The sequence below is a fragment of the Malania oleifera genome, chromosome 13, assembly GCF_029873635.1.
Source record: "Malania oleifera isolate guangnan ecotype guangnan chromosome 13, ASM2987363v1, whole genome shotgun sequence".
NCBI lineage: Eukaryota > Viridiplantae > Streptophyta > Magnoliopsida > Santalales > Ximeniaceae > Malania > Malania oleifera.
Genome location: NC_080429.1, coordinates 14,504,220 through 14,527,333, shown reverse-complemented (window position 1 = coordinate 14,527,333; position 23,114 = coordinate 14,504,220). Strand labels below are relative to the sequence as shown.

Genomic DNA, 23,114 nt, shown 5'->3' with positions numbered 1-23,114 from the left:
TTAACTCTTACGTCTATTAAACAAGTTTATCATTTGAGTTTTTAAATAATCTAAGTTACAAACTTGGTAAACAAGTTAACTCGTGAACTTAACGAGTCGAGCATCGTCTACCTCAAACTCGATTTATTTAATGCAAAAAATTATAACATTAAGTAAGAATATATACACCTTGACAAGTTTATTTATTTAGTAATGTTCTTGGGAAGCGTTTAATGGGACGCATTGAAAAATGGTAAGAGGCGGAGATTCTGTGGGCGAGGAGGAATGGGGAGGGAGGGAAAAGATCGGCGAGTAATATTGGAAGGTGCGGGTCACTTCCAGAAGGTTCTAGGAAACTGCGATGATGACGTGGCGGAAAAGAGACGTATGGAAGCTTTTCTTTACTCCGGCGACCGCCTTTTGTTTTCTCACTAAAAAAACATTTTTCCACACACGGTTTAGACAGTTATATGACAGCTTATTACCGATTAAACCTTATCCCATCCCTCAAAGCGCGTGGACCACGTGACTATATGCGTCGCTCAAACTGAACATAGCTGTCTACTACGACACTCCTACTAATCTCTTCTTCTTCTTCTTCTTCTACAGACGGGGGAGTGACGGTGGTCAATGGTCAGGTTAGCCATTGGCTATGGGGATGGACCTACCTACTTGCGGGTCCATGCTTGAACCTCAGCCTTCCCGAAATTAGGAATGGCTCCTCCAGTCCTGTGCGCGACCACCCTAGGGCCCGACCCTGTACCACACCCGTGGGACCCACAGCCGCCCTCCTACCCCTACCCCTACCCCTACCCCTACCCAAGAAATGAGAAGACTATAGGCTTTTTGGTTCTTTTATTTGATTTGGTCCTCCTACCACCCTTTAAGTCAAGATTTTAGAAAGCAACAGTCCAAGACAGAAGGGCTTTATTATGAATTTCTTTACATTGGATTTGAAATTTAGAAATTATTGAGAAAAAAAAAAAGAGAGGAGAGTTTTACTTTTTAAATTCGATTTGAAATGATTATCGTTTGTTTTTTTAAAAGGCACCCACCTCCCTGAATTTTGATAAAAAAATAAAAAACTTTCTTAAAATTTATCAAAACAAACACAAACCTTCATTTAAATTTTAAAAATATCATAAACATTTCCTGAAATTAGTAAAAAAGACACGAACTTACTCTAAAAAACTTGTATTTTTAAAAAATATAAGAGAATATTTGTACCTTTTTGACAAACATCAAGGCAGGTTCATGAGATTTTTGAAACCAAAGGAAATGTCAGTGTCTTTTTATCAAATCTCATGAAAGGTTAGTATTTTTTACCTTTTATAAAATTTTTTTTAATTATATAAAAATACTTTTTTATTTTAACTAATATTTGATATAGAGAGAAATATAGTAAAAGTAATTTTTTTTTAAATTTTTTTCTTGTGTTCTGTCCAAGTAAAGTTCTAGATCCAAACTAACCCTTACTAATATATAATTAATATTGTACTCATTTATCCATAGACAATGTTATTTGTACATGTACCATGACACCATTATGTGTTGGCCTAATAGCAACAGAGTGAATCGGTAAATGGATTCTACTTCGTTTCATTTAATCACCGATAACCATGTGGGAGTGTGATGAGTTTGATGACATTATTCAAAACTATTTTTTTTTTTGATATTTAAATTCACTTAAATTTAAATTTAAAACTTTAAAAGCATATTCCCTAAAAATGTTTGAGCATTTTTAATATTTTTCTTTGGTAATTAATGCTATGTACAAACCCGTGGTACTACAAACTCATGTGTCAACATTAGAGTGAGCTCCCTCTCGTACCAAATTTACTATCACCACATACCATAATATTAAACATTTTTCATTTTTCATTTTTCTTGGTGTAGCAATATCCTCTCTCTTCATAAAATTATGTTTTGACGGAGTCACTTTTAAAATTGTAAATATTCTTATTAGGATGATTTGTTATGTTTAATAATTTTTTTAATAATAATATTTAAAAAATAAATTAAGCATATTCATAATAAATTATTGGGAGAGGAGACATGTTTCCACAAGTGGAGAAGATTCCCACAAAGTACATGCCAACCGATGTGGGACATGGGCATCAAGCCATTGTCAAAAGAAACTTCACCGAGTTCACTCAATTCTCTGCTCTGTTTTCAAATTCTTTGAAGTTTTTTGCACAAGCTCCATCAATGGCGTCAAATCTTAGGGAAATTAGGCTGCAATTATAGGTGTAGCAAGTAATGCCTCGCGGAGGTAGCAATCAGCGAGCTTATAGTCCACATAACTACCATTTCCGCAAAACCCATCAGCCCCATTGTATTGAACATTCGACACCTTCATGGCTGCGGCGTTGATCACCGACGACGCCCCCAGAATCACACAATTAACAAGAGTTTATCCAAATTCAGCACTCCATTTCAGCAAAATCCCATCGTCAACGCCCAATTCGCCGCTCGGAAACTCGATCCGGAATAAGCAGATTTCGTTGAAGTTCTTCAAAACCTGGGTGTGCGAATGGTGGGTCACCCTGCCTTCATCCATTTCTTCACTGTCACCGCCGTGAGCACCACCACCCACGGCGACCACCGACGACGAGGAGACCGAGCGCTTGGGACCTAAGAATTGACCGAGCGCCTAGAGGGGTTAACGATGCTACCTAAAATGAGACGAAATATGTTCGAGAAGGGGACGACACGGGCCCTGTCGGAGCCGGACGCAACGGAGGCAGCGTCATCGTCAGATATGAGGCAGTCGACGCGGACGAGGACGTGCTCGATCTACGGGACGAGGCTGTGGAACACTGGAACCTCCTTGAGATTTCTTACAAAGGTGCACCAGTATAATTTTATAAATAATTGAGGTATAATTTAAGAGTTATAAATTGGTTTTTTTTTTTTTTTTTTAAGAAAAATATCTAATTCGGTTTTTTGGTTCTCGGTTTTTCCATGTAACCGAATCCGAAACTGGAAATCAGTTTTTTTAAATTAGAAAATCGAAACCAAACACTAGAATCGAAAAATCATACCAAGATGTTAAAATGTTCGGTTTGGGTTCGATTTTTGATTTTTCGAAAATTTTTGTTAAGCGCCTTTCGCCCTTTTATAAATTATTATGGAGGACTAGGTTTGGACATGAAAGGGTAACCCATTCATGGGTTTTTGTGATTTGGTAGACCAACCCACCAAGTAAGCCTAGCTGGGCTTGGGCTTGGGCTTGGGCTTGGAGTAGGCGATGGGCTTAGGCTTGGGCTTTTATAGTTTTCCACTTTCTACCAAGGTCGGTGTTTGATAGAATGGAAAAGCTAAGGTAATGTTTGGACAAGTCTAATAGAATCCAGCCGTTCTTGGAACAGTCACTGAAATACAATGGTCACATGTTTTTTTCTTTAAAAATTTGTATTAACAAAGATGGTGATAGAAATGGCGTACAAGAAGAAGAAGCACGGATGCAGGGGATGGACCACTCTTTCCAATGAATTAATATTGCTTTTTGGTTCCCCGCTATCCTGTATGGAAAGGAGCTATAATTAAAAGTAAGAAATCATTATCATTCTCTTTCATGATTTTTGGACACTAAAAGCACGACATCAATATCTTCTTTTTTATAAAATAACATAAACTTAATGCTCTGTTCTAACAACTATTTGATATACAATTGATTTTTCATTTTTTTTAAAAACCCACTTATCCTATGTTTGAACAAATTTATAGATTTGAAGTTTTATTAGGTTTAGATAAAATAATGTGTAAAATTGCATTAAAATTTGTCCAAATCCATACAAATCAAAATTCAAGATTTGAAATTTATGCTTTCAAACACTACCTTATCTTATATTTGAAGAGATCTTAAATTTAAATTTACATTGGGTTTAGATAAGATGTCAGATAAAATAGTACTGAAATTTGTCTAAATCCACTCAAATCCAAATTTATGATCTGAAATTCATACTTCTTAGTCCCATAAGGGATAAAAAGACTTCTGTTCAAGGAAGAATTGTTGAAATTCATGAGTGGGCAACTTCCGTTTAAGGGGGAGCAATTGGAACTCATAAGTGAGAGGGAGATTGCTGATAATTTCACTCGTGAGTTTATCCCAAATTGAAAAAAGTGAGTGGATGATGGGCGTTTATATATATGGTTGGGCCCAAAACCCAATAGACTTAAGTTTTTAGATCAAGTTGGTGCTCACCTATATGTATCAAACATACTGTTGTGATATGGATAGGGTAAATATGAAACATAGTGGAATTATTACAACAAGTAAATGCAACACAATTAGAAAATGTTAAACAACAAGAACAACAATAAGATTTACGTGGTTCGGTGAAGTCTACACCCACAGAAGCAATGACACACAAGTTTTACTATGAAAATCTCGAAGTACACAATACACTTTTCAAAATGATCCCTCACTCAATACATGCCTAGAATGATATATATAATAATGTTTTAGAGGTTTCCCTCCGATTACCCAACCACCCTAACGTTCAAATTTAAAATTCAAAAAATTGCTCGCAGCCGAGAACTTCTCGTCGACGAGAACATGAGATTCATCGACAAGACCAAGAAGGACACTCGTCGATGATAACTAGACATTCGTCGACGAGCCTATGTTCGACTCTCAGTATCTAAGGATCTCTGAGCTTTTCTTGTTCTCTGGATCTCCTCGTCGACGAGTACAAGACACTCGTCGACGAGTCTTCTGCTGCCACTTAAGAATATTTCAAAACTCATGTTTTTCTTCCTTTATTTGTGAATCCCACTAAGTATAAGAGTCATATACAAATATAACACACATATATGGACTCTTCTGGTGCTAACACTTCCAAACGTAACTTTATACTAATATTGATTGAACTAAAAATAAAGATGTAAAAAAAAGTCACCTAGCTTGTTGCACAAGCTAGCTAACATTCATTTTTCTAGCACTAACTAATGGCTACTCCATACTTATAACATCTTCATTTTCTTCATATTCGAAAACACTTTAATATATTGACATTTTAGTTTTGAGGCCACATTTTGTTTAACAATATAATTACAATAAGTGTTAGTAAGTCAATGCTACATACACAAAAAATAAAGTTAACTAAATTACAAAAAGAAATAAAAAAAAAATTGCATATACATGGATATATGCATATATACTTGCATTAAAAAATGTGAGAAAGTGAAAAAGTGAGAACAACAATATTATATAATTAGTCAGTTTGACGGAGCACAACATATTGGTTCAGTAATGCAAAAACCGAACCGAAGCAAACTTTAACAAGTTTTTACCTGATTGAGCAAATCTCGATTTACCCCTTGCAGGGCATTGGGGTGGGTTCTGTGGAGCGAGGGATTAGTCTTGGATGTGATGCATTTCAGGGTAATCTGGTAGATGCCGGCTGAGGACACCTGACGTAATAAATAAAAAAAGAAAAGAAAAATACATAAAGTGGGCATCTAAATAACGTTAACTAAAATAATTTTAGTAGTGATGTGCAAAGATTAATCTAAAGTAATAAACAGTCGAAAACCAATCAGTGCACGTCTGAGAGAGAGAGAGAGAGAGAGATGCATGGTTGGATGGATGTAGACAGGTGGGGTGGGGTGGGGTGTCAATGGTCAAAACCAGTCGAAGTGTATTGTGTTTGGGAGCAGTCCAAGCCGCACCATAGATGTCGACTGTTTTTGACTTTTCCTTCGTTGTTTTTTAATTCATGTAAGTTATTCCGGCGCCGGCTGATTTGGGGTCGGCAGTGGTCCTAATTTCCTTAGAAGGAATCAAGGAAGTAGGAAGGAAGGTCTCCGCAGGTCGGCCAGCACCAACATGGGTGGATTCATGCATTTGCATTTGCATTTTGATTATTGATTTTTAAAGTTGTCAATCCCACTCTAATTAAGTTCAAGGGAGGCATCAACAAATTAATTAAAAAAATTAACAGTGTTTGTCGGAGGATCCCTTCATTTCCATGCATGAAATGTGAACACACAGAATTTCTATTAGTATATGGAACTTTTGTTCATCTGCACTGCTTGGGGAAATATAAATTTATAGTCACTAATTACATATGTGAATTTATTTAGATATTCACATCATTTGAAGTTTGTATTATTTAATTTTAGACATAATGTAAATATATATATGATATTAATTTGAAAATACAATAGGTTGTGGGGCTTTTGGCATCTATTTATTTATTTATTTATTTTTCAAATCTAGGGTTTTTAATGTCAGGAAAATTAAAAATTAAATTGCTTTTGCAGGGTTTTTTCCCCTCAAAAAAGCATAGCTGGGACATGTATTTGTATTGAGAAACTATTTTGCCATTACGATAAAAAGGATATTTGTTGGCCCAAAAAAAATTTGCCCTAGTCTCAATCTTTGCATTTACAAATTGCTGACAATGAATCATATGCAATAGGGAGGAAAAGAGTATGAGAGGCCTCTGTTGGCCCTTCAAAGGGCGTTCTTTGACTTTCAAACTCAAAATTAAAGTAATCTTAATTAGTAATTGTAGCGATGGTCGTGCTATCTTTCTTTTTTTTTTTTGTGCTAGATTTTATCCTTAAAAAATAAATGCCCTTTAAATAAGTGGTTATATTTTCATTACGAGGGAATTGTTGCCCTTATTTCCCTCCTTTATTAGGGGTATACCCATTTCCTTCTGAAGTCTACATCTTTGGGTTTCTACAAAATTACAAAAGGTATTGCATAAATTTTGGTGATGGTCAATTTGTTACACCATTACAACTTACAAGTTGCTAAACTACATACTAAGATAACTTTTTGGCCAGAGTACAAATGAATATAGCCCTAAGGATAAAGTAGGTGGCCCAACCCTCCAAAGGTTTCATTCTCTTTACATTCTTTCTAAAATTCTTCTCGACTTAAGCATCTAATTACTCTTATAGAACCCAGTCTCCATTTTAAATCACGTAAAGAAAAGTGCATATCGTTCTTATCACTTAAAATAAACACTTTTAAAAAAAGTTAAGTGATATTTGACTTGTACTATTATAGATTCTACTTGTAAAAGGTACTTTTTTAGAATCAATTGGAAATAAGTTGTTGGGCACCACTTAAAAGCAACTGCAAATATAACTATTTATAGATTAAGGCTTAACAAAGTGAATCAGATATTCGTGGCAGATTAGGTAGATTAGAGGGAAAGTAAATTTAAATTTATATCTGACTCACTTAAGTGGTAGTTCGAATTAGATAATTTACGGTGATTAGGGGATAACTTATCATTCCTAAGAATATTTTTTTCCTTGGTTTATGACAAAGTAGAGAGATGAATGATAAAGCCGCAAAATGATAAACTGACTTGAGAGGAATTGTTTTACTCTCTTGTGTGTATTATCTCCAATACAAACATGATTTTAATATACATCAAGAAAGGAATATGCTATGTAACAGATTTCAGCTTTTACAAAATAGAAAATGGAGCACATGTGTAACAGAAAATTATTCTTGAGAATTCATACTTGGTACAACTGTAGTACTGGCTAATGAGTTGTCATTTGAGGGCTGATCATGAGAGGGACTGGTATTGCCAATATGCCCCCGCGAGCCATACATGTCTGTAAGAATAGTGAGGCTCGATCGAATTGTTGAGAACCTTGAAATTGATAAGGACTTTGTAAGAATGTCGGCAAGTTGATCCTTGCTGGAGAGAAAAGAGACTTGAAGATCTTTTGCGTGAATTCGATCATAGACAAAATGATAGTCAATATCCACATGTTTGGTATGGGAATGAATCACAAGATTCATGGAGAGATATGTAGCCCCCAAATTATCAGAGTAAAGAGTGGGAGGCTTTGACAAGAAAATTTCGAGCTCAGACAAAAGTGATTGCAACCACAATAATTCACAGGTTACATGAGTAAGAGCTTTATATTCTACCTTCGTACTAGATCTAGATATAGTGAGTTGTTTCTTTGAGCTCCATGAAACCAAATTTGATCTTGCCATAAAAGATACAATAGCCACTAGTTGATTTCCTGTCACGCCCCAAACCCGCAAGTGGATCCCAGGTGTGAATTTAAGTAACCTAACCTGTCTTTGTATCAATTTAAACGTACATGATAAATAAGAGGGTCTGACCCCGTGGGGTACATGGTTGCCCTATATACATATACATACCAATCCATACTCATCAAAAATACACAGCGAAAAACGGTCTTTTATACATAAACAGTATCATACAAAAGTCTATAAAAACTAGGATATACATTCCCATAATTATAACACATACCCCAGGTGTCCAAAAAACTATCCCGACAACCTGGATACCAAAACTCGTACCTAGTAGATACTAGGAGTAGCTACGACACCCTTGCTCTCAGATGCTAGGATGCTATTTACGGCTACTTGAGGGACCTGAAAAATATTGTACGTACATTCGGGGTGAGACACCTCTCAGTAAGGAAGAAAGCAGGCTATATCAGTGTGTGATATACCGGTGTTATTTTACATACTTCATAACACTATAAAAGATATGATACAGTTTGAAACATTTCCATACAGTTTCATACATATACATACAGTTCCAGTATTTTCACAAAACCATTCCAGTACATACGATACCCAAAACATAGGGTCAGTGTCGTCATACTAGTTCGCAACTACACAAGGTCACCTCGTCTCACAGCGATTACATTGCTACATACACAACTACGCTGCGACGACCGAGGCCTAATAGTGATTACATTGCTCCATACGCAACTACACAAGGTCACCTAGTCTCACATTGATTACATTGGTACATACGCAACTACAATGTGACGACCCAGGCGCACAGTGATTACATTGCTCCATACACAACTACACAAGGTCACCTAGTCTCACAGCGATTACATTGTTACACATGCAACTACGAAGTGACGACTCAGGCCCACAATGATTACATTGCCACATACGCAACTACACAAGGTCACCTAGTCTCACAACGATTACATTGCCGCATGCACAACTATGCTTCAACGACCTAGGCCCACAATGATTACATTGCTACATACGGTGTAAAACACACCCTTTGGTGACCAGCCGGATCATACTGGTGATATTTCACACCCCGGATATAGAGCCGGCCACTCTCGCCCACGGTAGTTAACCGATACATGACTGTTTTACAAATCCCTGGAATCATTTTGAAACTCACGTTCCTATACATTTCAGCGTACGATAATAAGCCGCCACATAACTATTTTACAAATACTTGGAACAAATACATACATTCATACATACCACACTTATTTGGTTTACGAAAAATCATATCTATTACAATTTCAAGTATACAGTTTATGAAAATATGGATTACGGTCACCTCAATAGTACAATTTTAGCATAACCAACAGTTTCCAAAACAAAGTAGGGATGATACCCGAAATCCTCAATTTTTCTCAAAAACTATAACCAGAAAATCTCGTATTTTACTTGATAGATTTCCCTAAATAAGTAGCCAAAACATACATACGATCGTAGCCTACAAGCTTACCGATCCTGATTTCGAAAATGAACTGATATAAACTGAATCCCCTTACCTTAACCCGAATTCCAACTATGAACTTTACGGTCCCCAAAACTACGAACTGAGACTCCAAAACCTACAAACCACAGTACAGTACATGCTTACAATCCGTACTACTATACATATACCGAATCAGAAACGAAAACCGAGCCTTACCTCAATTTTAGCTCGAAACTCGAAAACGCTCAAAACGGAATTTCGATCCGCTAGAAACGTAGAGATTCCTTCCTTGATCCTCACAGTAACTTCAAATTCCCAATTCCATCAATGATCGGTGAAGGAATCTACAGAGAGAGAGTGTAGGGAGAGTTATAGAGAGAGAGAGAGAGAGAGAGAGAGAGAGAGAGAGAGAGAGAGAGAGAGTCTTTGGGGAAACTTAGTCCCAAAGCAACCCAAAATCTCATTTATAGCACCTTTGACCCGAGTAGATTTGTCGATGAATTGGGGTCCTCGTCGACGAATTCTTCACTAGCCTCGTCGAGGAATTGGCAGCCTCGTCGATGAGCCAGATATTTCACATTTTCCTAGACCTATCGGAATTCACTCGTCGACGAGCTCCTGAATTTCGTCAATGAGAAGCCTTCAGCCTTCGTCGAAGAAGTTTGTGAAATTCCATTTTTACCCCTATTTTACATAATTAACCCCTATATCATGGTTCGGGTTCTTACATTTCCTTTCATCTGGGCAGCTTGCCCAGTTGGCATAGGTGTGGGCGGCTAGAAAATGATGAGGAGAAGGTGTAACGAGTAGTCCATAGGTGTATGCTTTAGGTAGTGCAAAATACACTTAACACTTTGCCAAAGGGAGACACATGGGGCATGCATAAACTAATAAACTCGGTTGACAAAGAAGTTAATATCTGGTCTAGTGAATAGAAAGTATTGCAAAATGCCCACTACACTGCGGTATAAGGAAGGATCTTCCACAAAGGTAGAATCAAAAGCAGACAACTTAGTGAAAGGAGGCATGGGGCTTCTAACAGGTTTACAGTTCAACATATTTGTCTTTTTGAGTTAGTCCAAAATGAATTTCCTTTGAGATAACATGAGACCAATATCACTACGATTGCATTCAAGGCCCAAGAAATAATGTGAAGACCCCAGATCCTTAATAGGAAAATCAGTGCTTAAAATCGAAATAAGGTGAGCTAGAAGACTCGAATCAAAGCTAGTGTGCATGATATCATCCACATAGACTAGTAAATAGAGAACCACAAAGTGGTGGTGATAAATAAACAAGAAGGTGTCTGATTTGGAAGCGACAAAGCCCAATTCGAGCAGCCAAGAACTAAGACGTGCATACCAAGAGCGAGGAGTCTGTTCAAGGCCATATAAAGCATGATTGAGCTTGAAAAAATATTTAGGGAATTGAGGGTTTACAAACCTAGGTGGCTAAGTCATTAACACATGTTCATCAAGAGTGTCATACAAAAAGGCATCGGTGAATTAGCCAACCAAAGGAAATTGCAATGGATAAGATTAACTTGATGGAAGTCAGCTTTACCACAGGACTGAACGTCTCATTGTAGTCCAAACCTTCAAATTGACTGTAGCCCTTGGTTACCAATCTGACCTTCCTCCATTCAATGGAGCCATTCGACTAATGCTTGGTTTTGAAAATCCGTCGACAACCAACAATGTTCTGAGAAGAGATAGTAGGAACCAATGACCATGTTGACCCTATGGGTCATTCTCAGTTTTGATAATGACAAATACTCTGGTATTTAATGGTTGCAAGCTTGTGTGCAGGTTCTTATTGACAAATTCATATAATGACATATGACAACCTGAAAAGAAGTGAATACCCGACATATTCATTATTTGTTTTAATATATTTTGGGTTTGTAATAATTTCATTTCAAAGGTCTGTAATAATTACTGCATATCATGCATGTAGGATTTGTAAGTTCAGAAATATTGTAGACAGACCATAGGTTAATCAAATGACTTTAGGGCTGACTTTAGTCAACCGAAGCTAGGTTTTTTAGGTTTAATTGAAAATCTTAGATCGTAAACTGACCCTAAGTCCTTACACACTTGCACAAAATAGTCCCCATAATTACTTATAATATCAGAGGAAATAATTGAAATAAATTGGACAAAATAAGTAAGTTCGGTCGACGGACCCAACCAAGCTTATTCAGCTTGGTCGACCGAACTAGCCAGTGGTAAACTATTTGACCACAGTACGGTTGACCAAACCTAGCCAAGTTTATTCAGTTTGGTTGACCAAACCTCCTTGGGTCAATGTTTTGGCCCCTTGGTCGACTGACCAGATTTATATGGGCAGCGCTCTAGTTGACCGAACCCCTACGTATTCCAACTGTCTGGTCGACCGAACTACCTAATTCAAAATCATCTAATCGACCGAACCGTGGATATTTGGAAAAATCACCTTTAAGAACCTTAGTCCGGTTGACCAAATTCTCAATTCATTTTTTCCATGGTTGACCGAACTTTGTCACTTGGTCAATCGAACCTTAAGTTCAGTAGACTAATACTTTCGGGTTGGACAAGTTTTTTTACTGCGGCTAAATTTTTGAAATAGGGTTAGCTTTGCTAAAACGTTTTAAAACAATCCTAATAATACCCTTCATGTCCCTAACGGTCATAATTCTTCGCATGTCTATATATATGGGATCATTTGCTAAAATTTAAGACAAGATTAGGGAGTTAGATTAAGAAAATTCTCTCCAAATTTTTGAATGCCCTTTCTTTATACACAATCCATGTACTCATCCATATGATCATTCTTTTCCCAAATCCTTTTGAGTAAGAGTATCTTGAGAGATCCTACACTAGCTTATACTCTCACACTTGCGATTGCTTTGTTGATTTTCTTGAGAGTTAAGCCCAAAGATTTTCCCCAGTGATTTAGTTCATAAATTCATTTTTGGAGAAACCTTCTTAAGCTTGTGAGTCTTTGCATTCTCATTGCAAGACTCAAAAGTTTGTCTTGTATTGTGAAGAAAAATATTTTTGACAAGCTTATTTTTCAAAAATATCTCTTGTGCTTGAGCTTTTGAAAATCTTGTTTGAGATATTTGATTGAGCTATTGAAATCTTTGAAACTATATTTGTGATTGAAATTATAATATGCATGTTGTTTCAAAGATAGATGCTAACGCATACACTCTCACTTGTGTTGATTGTTGATTATGTTTGATATTGAGAGTTAAGCAAAAGTTTACCTACGAATTTAATCTAATAAATCTAGTGTGGGGAAACTAAGTGGTTTGTAGGTTTTTGCATTCACTTTGCAAATTACCTTAGCCCATTCTTTTGTGTGCAAAATCATTTTTACAAGTTAGGATTCAAACATCTCTTGTGCCTAGTAAATTAAGAAAATATTTTTGACGCTGTTTGAATAATCTTGCTAGCATCTTTGAAACCCTCGATTGATATTGAAATATTCTATATTGTGTTTCAAAGAAAAACTAGGTTACACACTCCAGTGCTTGCTTGAGAATAATTATTAGACTGAGTGTTGATTGCACATATTTACATCACTGAGCTTATATGTTCCTATATCATTGATGTGCATTGATTAATGCTGGTGCACAATGGTACTTATTTGTTTGTGTAAGAAGCATTTGTTTGTACGCAAATTTGAATATTTGTTGTATTCCTGGCATGAGTCTGAAGAGGGAGAGTAGCCCTGTTGAATAGTACCGGATTGACTTAGACCCGGTTAGGAAAGTTAGGTGCACCATCCTGGTAAGGTGTAGGTTGAGGTTAGCCTCGCTAATTGACCTGATTGTAACTAGTGCCGCTCCAACCATTAAGTAAGCGTTAGTAGAATCCTCGGGCTTGCGACCTAGAGGCAGGGATGTAGGCTTAGTTGGTTGAACCCCGATAACATATCGTGCGTGTACTTTATATTCTCAGCACTTTATATTCCTACACGTGTATGTTATAGTGCATGATTTAATTTCCACATATTATCTGCGCATTTGGGTTTATGTGTATATAGAAAGACCCTAAGTTGTGAAATACTATTTTTGAATTAACTAAACTTAGGAATAAATTTTAAATACCCAATTCACTCCCCTCTTGGGAATACATCAAAGTCAATAGACCATGTATTAGTGACCATGAGAGCATCAAATTCGAGCTGCATCGCGCGTATCCATTTGAGAAATTTGGAAGCATCAATAACAAAAGGTGAGTTCATCTGTAACAGCAGTGGAAGTAGCATGGGCCAGAGGCAGAGGCCAGGAAATAGTGCCGTCAGTTCTGAGTTTGGGACAATGGATGTTGGATTTGGCTCTGGTTTGCATGGGATGAATAGAATGGGGAGGTGACGCCAAAAGAGATGAAGGAGAGGTGCCCTAGAAGTGGGTGGGCTTGGGCTTGAAAAAGGATCGGAGATGTCAATGGTGGGTGGAGGTAATTAAGTGGAACTGGGCTTTAACTATGAGGTGTTGAAGTGGAAAAGTGTGAGAGATATGTATTACTAATGGTACGATGTGCGGATGAGCTAGGCCGAGGATAATGGAAATGAAGATTGTGGGAAGGCCCAGGAGGGTGAGAAGGGGAAAGGAGGGGTAAGGGAACATGCGAGGAAATGGGTTGAGAGGGAGGAAATGGGCTTGGGGTAAAGGAGGAAAAGGGGAAGTTAGTTTCATCAAACAGTACATCTCATGAGATATGTACATTAGTGCAGTGGGAACATATATGAAAGCACATATAGCCATGATGAGAAGAGTTGTAGCCAAGGAAAACACACGGGAGAGACCTAAAGCTAATTTTGTGATTATTATATTGCCTAAGATTAGGCCAACATTGACAACCGAATTTTTTTAAAAACAGGTAGTCTGATTTTTTATGTAACAAAACTTCAAAGGGAGATTTGTTATTCAAAATGGGAGTAGGGAGTCTATTAATTAGAAAAACAGTTGCGACAAAGGCATCAAACCAGTAAGAGTGAGGTGTGGAAGAATGAGCAAGAAGGGTAAGTCCATTCTAAAAAATGTGTTGATGTTTTTGAGAGTGAGCATAGGGATAAGAAAATTTTGTATGTGATGTGCTGTCGAGTAAAATGAGAGGTATCATTATTGTCATCATATGGTTTTTCCTTTATTTTTCTCTAGTTTTTACATATATGCATGTTTAGATTGTTTTAGTTAGATAATGGTTTTGGTTTTTTTTTTTTTTTTTTGAGTATTGGTTTTGATGTCTATGATGATTTTTTTTAGTTCATTGGTAAATCTCATATGTTTTTCTTATAACTACGGTCTTCCTCCGCCATAAGTGAGGTCTATTAATAAAATTAGGGTTTTCATTTAAAAAATGTGATGAGAAATACCGAAACATTGTAACACATTATTGAGATATCTAAACTCACCACCCCAATCAGATTGTGATGCTTTAATTTTTGTATTAAAAAGAGTTTCTACATGACATTTAAAGGATAGAAACACTGGGACTACATTGAATTTACATTTTATTGGAAAAATCCAGGTATACCTATTGTAGTCATCTATAAGGGAGAGATAGTATCTAAAACCACCATGAGATAACAATGGTGCGAGTCCCCATACGTCTAAAAACAAAAGTTGAAGAGGAGCTGTAGATCTGGATGAGGATCGACCATATGGTAGCTGGTGGAGTTGCTAGGTTGTTTTTGAGTGATATTGGCGGAGAACTAGGGGGATGTCGTGAGACCAATTTGCTGATGTGTTAACTGAGATTCATGAGTAAGAAGGTGGCCGTAAACTTGAGTTGGACTGAGGTTCCACATGATTAGTAATGGAGGTGACAACATAATCATAATCTGAGCCCAAATCGACAAAGAGAAATGTAATAAAATCTGAAGGAGATAAATTTTACCAGTCATAACAAGAGTATCCTGAAGAAGTTTGGCTCGCTGGTAATAAATATCAATGGAATCTGAACCCTTTTAGGGTTGTGAGTTGTAGTTGTAATTGCATAATGCAAGCATGGGATTTTGCAGCAAAGAGGTCTTCAGGGATATTCCATATTTCGCGAGAAGAGGAAGCCCCAAGAACATGTGCAATCAAAGACTCGGAGAGGCCAGGAGGAAATGAGAATACTCATGATGGTTTGATCCTGTTGTTGCCAAGCTAAGTAAGCAGGATTTGGTTGCTGTGAATTTTCATCAAGCAATAGAGGAGGAATGATGGTTCCATCAACATACCTTGACAGATTCAGTCCTTTGAGGTATGGCATGAGTTGTTCCTTCCACAGGAGATAATTTTCATGGTTTAATTTGACAATGATTAAGTTTGTGGGGAAGGAAAGAGAGGTATCAGAGGTTTGAGATGAAGAAATTTTTGGTTGTTCTGGAATTTCAATCATAGGAGAAAAGCTTTATGAGCTCAAAGGCCTGGAATGATGGACATGAGTCCTAGCGTGCTTTGATACCTTGACAAAGTAGAGGTATGAATGCTAAAGTAGCAAAATGATGAACTGACTTGAGAGGAATTGTATTACTCTCTTGTATGTATTATCTCCAATACAAAAATGATATTTATATATATCAAGAAAGGAATATGTTGTGTAGCAGATTTCAACTTTTACAAAATAGAAAATGGAGCACATGTGTAACAGAAAATTATTCTTGAGAATTCAAATTTGACACAATTGCAGTACTGGCTGATGAGCTGTCCTTTGAAGGCCAATTGTGAGAGGGACTGGTATAGCCAATAGTTTAGAGCATTACTTATTTCGTGACATAATAATTGAAGTTATGTTCGAATTTATAATTTGGAAAATCATAAAACACTTACTAAATAAAAAACATAACTATTCTTTAAAATACAATCATTAATGTAAACTTCATTTAAATTTAAGTAGAAAACATAGCTATTCTTAATACATAAATTTCAAAAATAAAAATTTCACTATTTAAAATATAATTTTTATATTTCTAAATATGGAAGATATAAATTAATAGTTTAAAAACTATTTTTAAACAAATTAAGTAAGGCATGTTCCTTAATAAATTTAATCCATGAACGTCTTTATAATCAATTATATTATTTTGATTCATAATATCATAATTATGAATCTAACAAAACAAATCAAGCGAGATAATCTATGGCCGATTAACATGTAATAGAATATACAATTTGTCAATAGGTAGATCAGATATAAAACAGTTAATATATATATATGTGTGTGTGTGTGTGTGTGTGTGTAAGTATAAAGTGTGAAAACACGTGTTGGATCCACATCAGTTTTGAGGTTGGGAAGGGCAATGTTTGTCTGGACAAAAAACGGTGGGTGGCATTAATGGTTCCACAGTAATAATTAGCTCGAAAGGGCTCCAGTATCTCTATGGATTATGCAGATGTCTAATCAATCAACACCACCTGGAAACTATTTTCCTCTTCTTTAACTATGGCCGGCCGGATCGAATTTCCAAAGAAATCCTTTTCACACGTTTTTATTAGCCACGATGGAGCTACCTGCGGAAAAATTGAAGCTTCATTGAAGAGAAAAGGAACTTACCCGTAGGCAAGTTTAAAGCTGCCCTTGTGCAGGTTTTTCAATTCCATTTTCCCAACCAAGAGAATTCAGTCAACAGCTGTGAGAAAATGGAAAGCTTTCTTCAATAGTTGAGGAAAACTTATGAATGTTTCACAACAACATAAATATCTTCACGGATGCATAGGTTAAAAGTAGTACTTTACTCCCGCTTTAATCAATTAATTTCTTAATTTGCACGCAGTACGTAACAGTAGTCCTGCATATATATATATATAAGCGTGATATGCATATCTATATAAGCGTGATATATATATATATATATATATATATATATACAGTCGACCTGATACGCTCTCCATCTTAATTTTTAGAAACAGTCAACTGTTTTGGCGGGCGCGCACTCGCTGATCAATCAGTGTGTGTGTGTATATATATATATTTAAAAAAAAAAATGTGAGAGGATTGATGAGGTCCACAAGCAGTGCAGGGTGGTGGGGGGAGTGGTTGAATCCCGGCAGTCTTCAATTAACACAGTCGTTGGAAATTTCATGAATATCTGCTATGGAAGCTGCATGCATGTTTGGGCCCCTTTATAATTATTATCTCATAATTATTGGCAAGTTTTTTAAAATTTTAAAATAGTTAAATACCCTGAACCTGACAGAAAGCTAGATAGCAGTAGCACACAGGGAATGCATTTTTACTTTCATCTCTCTCTCTCTCTCTCTCTCTCTCTCTCTCTCTCTATATATATATATATATATATATATATATGTATAATCATATATCAGAACTACGTGTTTTTGAAGCTTGGTAATTTGGAGTTTGATGAAATGAATTGCAAATTTCCTGTGTGTTGTTGGAAGTAAAATTAGAAGTTGAAACGAGGGCAATTTTTGCTTTGTACAACAGAAAAATTAAACCCAAAAGCACAAAAAGAGTTGAAAAAATTAGAAAGAGGAAAATAAAACACTTAATAGACCAAGAACCAAAACGCGTTAAACTTTGACAGACCAAAGCAGAGGGAAAGACTGCAATATAAATATATTTAAAATATATATTATAAAAGACTAAGGATGACATCACGCTCTAATTTATATATGTACATTAATACTGATAATTTACCTAGTAATCAAGTACCTAGCCCTGCAAAAAGAAAAGCTAAGTAGATTCTAAGCATACCTCATCGTCCCCGAAATCCAACACACCAAGGGTTGACCACTCGTCACTATGTTTTCTTATATATATATATATATATATATATATATATAAAATTTTTGGATATATAAAATTTGCTGCCAATATTTCTAGGCTTCTAGCGGTTCTCTTCTTCTTCTTATCTTTTTGGCTTGGCAGGAGCAGGTCTTCTTCTATTGATTGATAGATGAACGCACGTGGACTAGTACTCAGACCTCAACTCGGCTCATCAATTAATCATAGTTCCAGAGGCTCTCTCCCTCGGAATTCGCCGGCGAATCATCTCCAGAGGGCGACGACTCAATCCTTGGCGGGCTCACCAGCATTCCTTCCGCCATGTCCACCAGCAAATTCGGCATGTCGAAAAGCGCCTCCTCGTCGATGAACTCCTCTCCCGACGCGCATTCCGTGCCTGCGGCTGCAACCGCATTCTCCGCCGCTCCGCCGGGCTCCGGACCCTCCCCGCCCTCCGGTTTCACCCTTCGCGAGGCTGCCGCACTGGAGGCCGCACTCCGAATGTCGCCCGCAGAGGAGGAAGCGGGAATCGGGTACGACAGGATCAAGTTTGGGAAGTTGAGGGTCGTATCAGGGCCCTTCAAGGCAAGAGCGGCCACGTCGTAGGCGGCGGCTGCCATCTCGGGAGTCGGGTACGTTCCGAGCCATATGCGCGTAGTTTTACGTGGCTCGCGTATCTCCGACACCCACTTCCCGCTCCGCGCCCGGACGCCCCGATAATTGGAGTGTCCTTTGGGAGTGTTGGGGGGTGTGGAGTGGCCCGACGGGCCGCCGAGGGATAGGAGGGTTGGCGACGCGGCCGGTGGCGGTGGCGGCTCATCATGGGGGATGGTGGAGGAGGAGGAGGAGGAGGAGGGGGGCGGTGGTTGGCCATGACCCAAAAGGATTGGGGGGGAAGGGTGGTGATGGAGTAGGTGTCCTACGGGTGTAGGGGGGTAGGGGGGTTGGTGACTTTGGGTTTGGGGCACATCGGATGGGAAATCATCCATGTAATAATAATTAGCCGAGGATGGGATTAAAAGAAAAGAAAAGAAAAGAAAAGAAAGGAAAATGATGGGTGGGCGGGGCTGGCGTAGACTGACTATGTGCATGGGTTTAAGCTTTTTAAGGGGGGGAGAAAAAAGAAAAATGAAGGGGGAGAAAGCGTGGGAAATTCGCGGAGCCCTGGTGTCAGCTAGAGGAGGAGCGATATTGTCTTATGATATGAGAGGTTACAGCGCGCACACGTATTAGGCGTAAAGCTAGTAATTAGCTGTTCCCTACTTTAGTAACAGCAGTAGTCCCCCACCCACACCGGAGGCTCCGGCTCCTTTCTCTCTTCATATATCTAAACATTTAAAAATGTAAAATTTTTCCTATTTTCTTTTTCATTCTTCATTAATATTTCTCAAGTTCGCCGTTAAAGATAATACAAAATAAAAATAAAAATGAATATATATAAGAGACGGCTAGAACCAGGATTGGAGGCTGCTGCGACACTAAACTGCATTCCACTCATTCTTAATTTGGTATGCCCAAAAGTATAGAATTTACGCGGTTTTATAAATGGGAAAATAATGGATGGTGCCTTGTTAGAAATTTTAAGTTTATTAAAGATGACAACACCGGATTGTTGGTGTTCTACAATATGTCTGGGAAGAGTATTTAATTTTGTTGGTTATAATTTTTTTTTTTAATTATCCGAGTATCCCATCCATTATCGCGTCACTTTGAATATTATGGTACGACATCAAATTTGGTAGTGAAAGCCACTTATCCCTTGACGTATTCCTAGTAATTCATCGGCGTAATACCTCAAAAGGAAAATCAAACTCGTGACCTTACGATCACTAAAATTACAAGTCGCCTTTATAAAATGCATTTTATGATGAGAAATTGAAAAAAATACTGTTTATTAATGTTACTAAAATTGTACTCTCTCTCTCTCTCTCTCTCTCTCTCTCTCTCTCTCTCTCTCTCTCTCTCTCTCTCTCTTTGTGTGTTAAGGATTCTCACATTGAGTTGGTGTTGCACAAAAGAAAATTGTTCAATTTTTAGTTTATTTTTCAAAATTTTTTTGTCAAAATCTGAATTAAAAAATTTAAATATAAAAAAATTTAAATTTTAATTATTAATATATATTTTTAAGACAATATTCATCTAAAATTTAATCCATAATTAGGTGGAACTATTATTTGAAGCTAATTATAACATGATTATTCCTGGACAAACAACCTGTGACGAAGCGATTTTCTACCATTTTTTTTCCATAAAATAATAAATAATAATATTCCATCATTTACCACATGTCCTTGATACCATATATCAACATGACTCGATTTGAGATAGGGTATCGGGTGATCAGTCTATCTCATAAAAGTATACCAAACAGCGGAAGTCAATATATACACCATCCCAAATACAAATACCAGAGTTCTATTCATCCTTACATACCCGAATCCATATGCATTTCCCAAAAATCCACAAAATACTCTGGGGATCCTACAAAACACATCCCCTACTAAAAAAATGCTTACCGTGATTACTAGGGTATTATGGTCTCCTCTCCCTCGAAGCTCTCTCTGCTTGTTTGTCTTTGTTTCCTAAAATGTTTAAATTCTGGGTGAGACACATCTCAATAAGACGAAATAAATTGTTCATAATGTGTGGCAACATGAGTTTGGTTATATCATAATACATTCATTTAAATAATTATATCAACTGGGAGAAACATACGAGTTTGTACTCATAATCATATATATAAACATAGTTTGATAAACTTTCATATCATTTTCATAATCATATACATAAGCTTTCATATCTCATACCATATTCGTACTCTTTCATTTTTCATATCATATACATACTCATTCATTTCTTATATCATATGCGTACCCTGTCATTTCTCATACTCATAATCATATTCTAACCCATATTCTCATAGGTTTTCATATCATTTCTCATGTTCATATTCTAACTTATGAGTATCCTCCAGCATATAGCATAACATGTCTGTAACTCATGCCTGTTCATTCTCATTTCATTTCCCCATATCCATATTCTAACTCATGAGTATCCACTAGCATATAACACTACACGTCTGTAACTCATGACTATTCATCATATCTGAGATATACAATTATCACGTTTGTAATGAGTAACCATCTTGAGGATATTCACATCACATCATCATGTATTCACCCCACATGACCGGGTTGTGTGGCCCGAAGGCTGGACCTAACCGCAATTGGCCTACCCGGTTAGATCAAAACGGGGAACGCGTCTATAGTACGATTGACCTACCCAATCTCGGTCTGGACCCTAGGGGGTAACACAACCCATCTCAGGCCCAATCGAATGTCTCGCCACACTCTGTACCAGATGTGTGGTTGCACTAATTACAAATATTGGGAACAACACCGTGCTCTGTATACTATGGTTAATCAAGGTTCTTATTTCCACATTTCTGTATTCACATTTCATTACGTCTATATATCTCATCATATCAGTATTATTCTCATCATTTTTGTATCATTTCCATCATATCTGTATTCATTTCATCTCATATCTATATGTATCTCAATTCAACATTTCTGTATAAAATATTTCTGTGCATGTCATGTATATCATTATTTCAGTAAAACATATATGTATCTCACATTTTATCATATCTTTGTAAAAACATATCTGTAAATCATATTTCATCATTTCTATAAGAAACATATCTGTATATCACATATATTATCATTTCTCAGTAAAACCTATTTGTGTTTATCATATCTTCATATCTATATAAAACATGTCAATTTATCTCATATTAGCATGTCCATATAAAAAAAAGTATTTGTATATCTCATAACATCATTTCTATGTATATGTATATATTTCATTTCATCACATTTTGAGTATAAAGCAATTATTTCATATTCTTTATGCCACACAATTTTGTCTGCTAATCATAATATAATAATCTTAGGGAAAATATCCATATTCTCAATTTCACATACTTTAATCACTAGTTAATTTTTCAAAAATATATGTTATAATTTATTCCCCTAACCTGCTTACTAAGAGAGTTCCTGCGAAGATCCTAAACCTATGCCCACAGCGTTTCGGAGCTCAAAGTCCTGAAATCATATTTTCCTAGTCCAATCAACTCAACTCCAGAATTATAATCATATTCACATTTTCCAAGGCCCGTATACTCCAAAAAACAAGTTAAACTATAAAACAACTGATAATTCATATCCCTTACCTCAGTTTTTAAGTGGTGCCTAGAATGCCTAAAACACAAAATTGCTCCGATTAATTTGCTAAGGGTCACTCCTAGGACCCCATGGTTGTGTCTGATCGTCAAATCAGGCTAAAATTGGAGAGAAATCAAATAGAGAAGGGAGAGGGTTTTGTAGCTTTAGAGAGAGAGAGAGAGAGAGAGAGAGAGAGAGAGAGAGAGAGAGAGAGAGAGAGAGAGAGATTTGTTTAAATGAAATGAGCTGTAGGATTCCCTTTTAATTCAGCACTGCTAGATAAAACTGTCGACAGTTTGACTTTTTAACCAAACCGTTGTTACCATTATTGGGGCTCGGTTACACAAAACCGTTGACGATTTTCTGGCCTCTCACCAAACTGTCGATAGTTTGTTCTACACCAAACCAAATTTCCTTCTTTTCTTTATTTTCTCATTAATTCATTTTTTTGAGTCTCTACACAACCTTAAACTCCTTACAAAAATTTCATTCTCGAAATTTGCTATCTATCACATTTATCAACCTTATGGAAAATATTGAAATTTTATTAATTGCCCTCACTTATGGCGGAGGAAAACCGTGGTTACAAGGGAGGGTCCTAGGAGATTACTGTAATAACCCAAGAAATTAATTAGGGCCTCGTCGACGAACACAGGGGATTCGTCGACGAGGATACATTAGGATCTCGTCGACGAAGACATGTC

At 36.9% G+C, this 23,114-nt stretch overlaps 1 protein-coding gene across 1 annotated transcript; it reads right to left on the bottom strand.

The window, feature by feature from the left end:
* Positions 1-18,004: 18,004 nt before the first annotated feature.
* On the bottom strand, positions 18,005-19,269 carry LOC131146821 (ethylene-responsive transcription factor ERF027). Its single transcript, XM_058096617.1, has one exon. It carries the CDS (start codon positions 19,171-19,173, stop codon positions 18,403-18,405), a length of 771 nt encoding a protein of 256 aa, XP_057952600.1. The 5' UTR covers positions 19,174-19,269; the 3' UTR covers positions 18,005-18,402.
* Between the last annotated feature and the right edge of the window lie 3,845 nt (positions 19,270-23,114).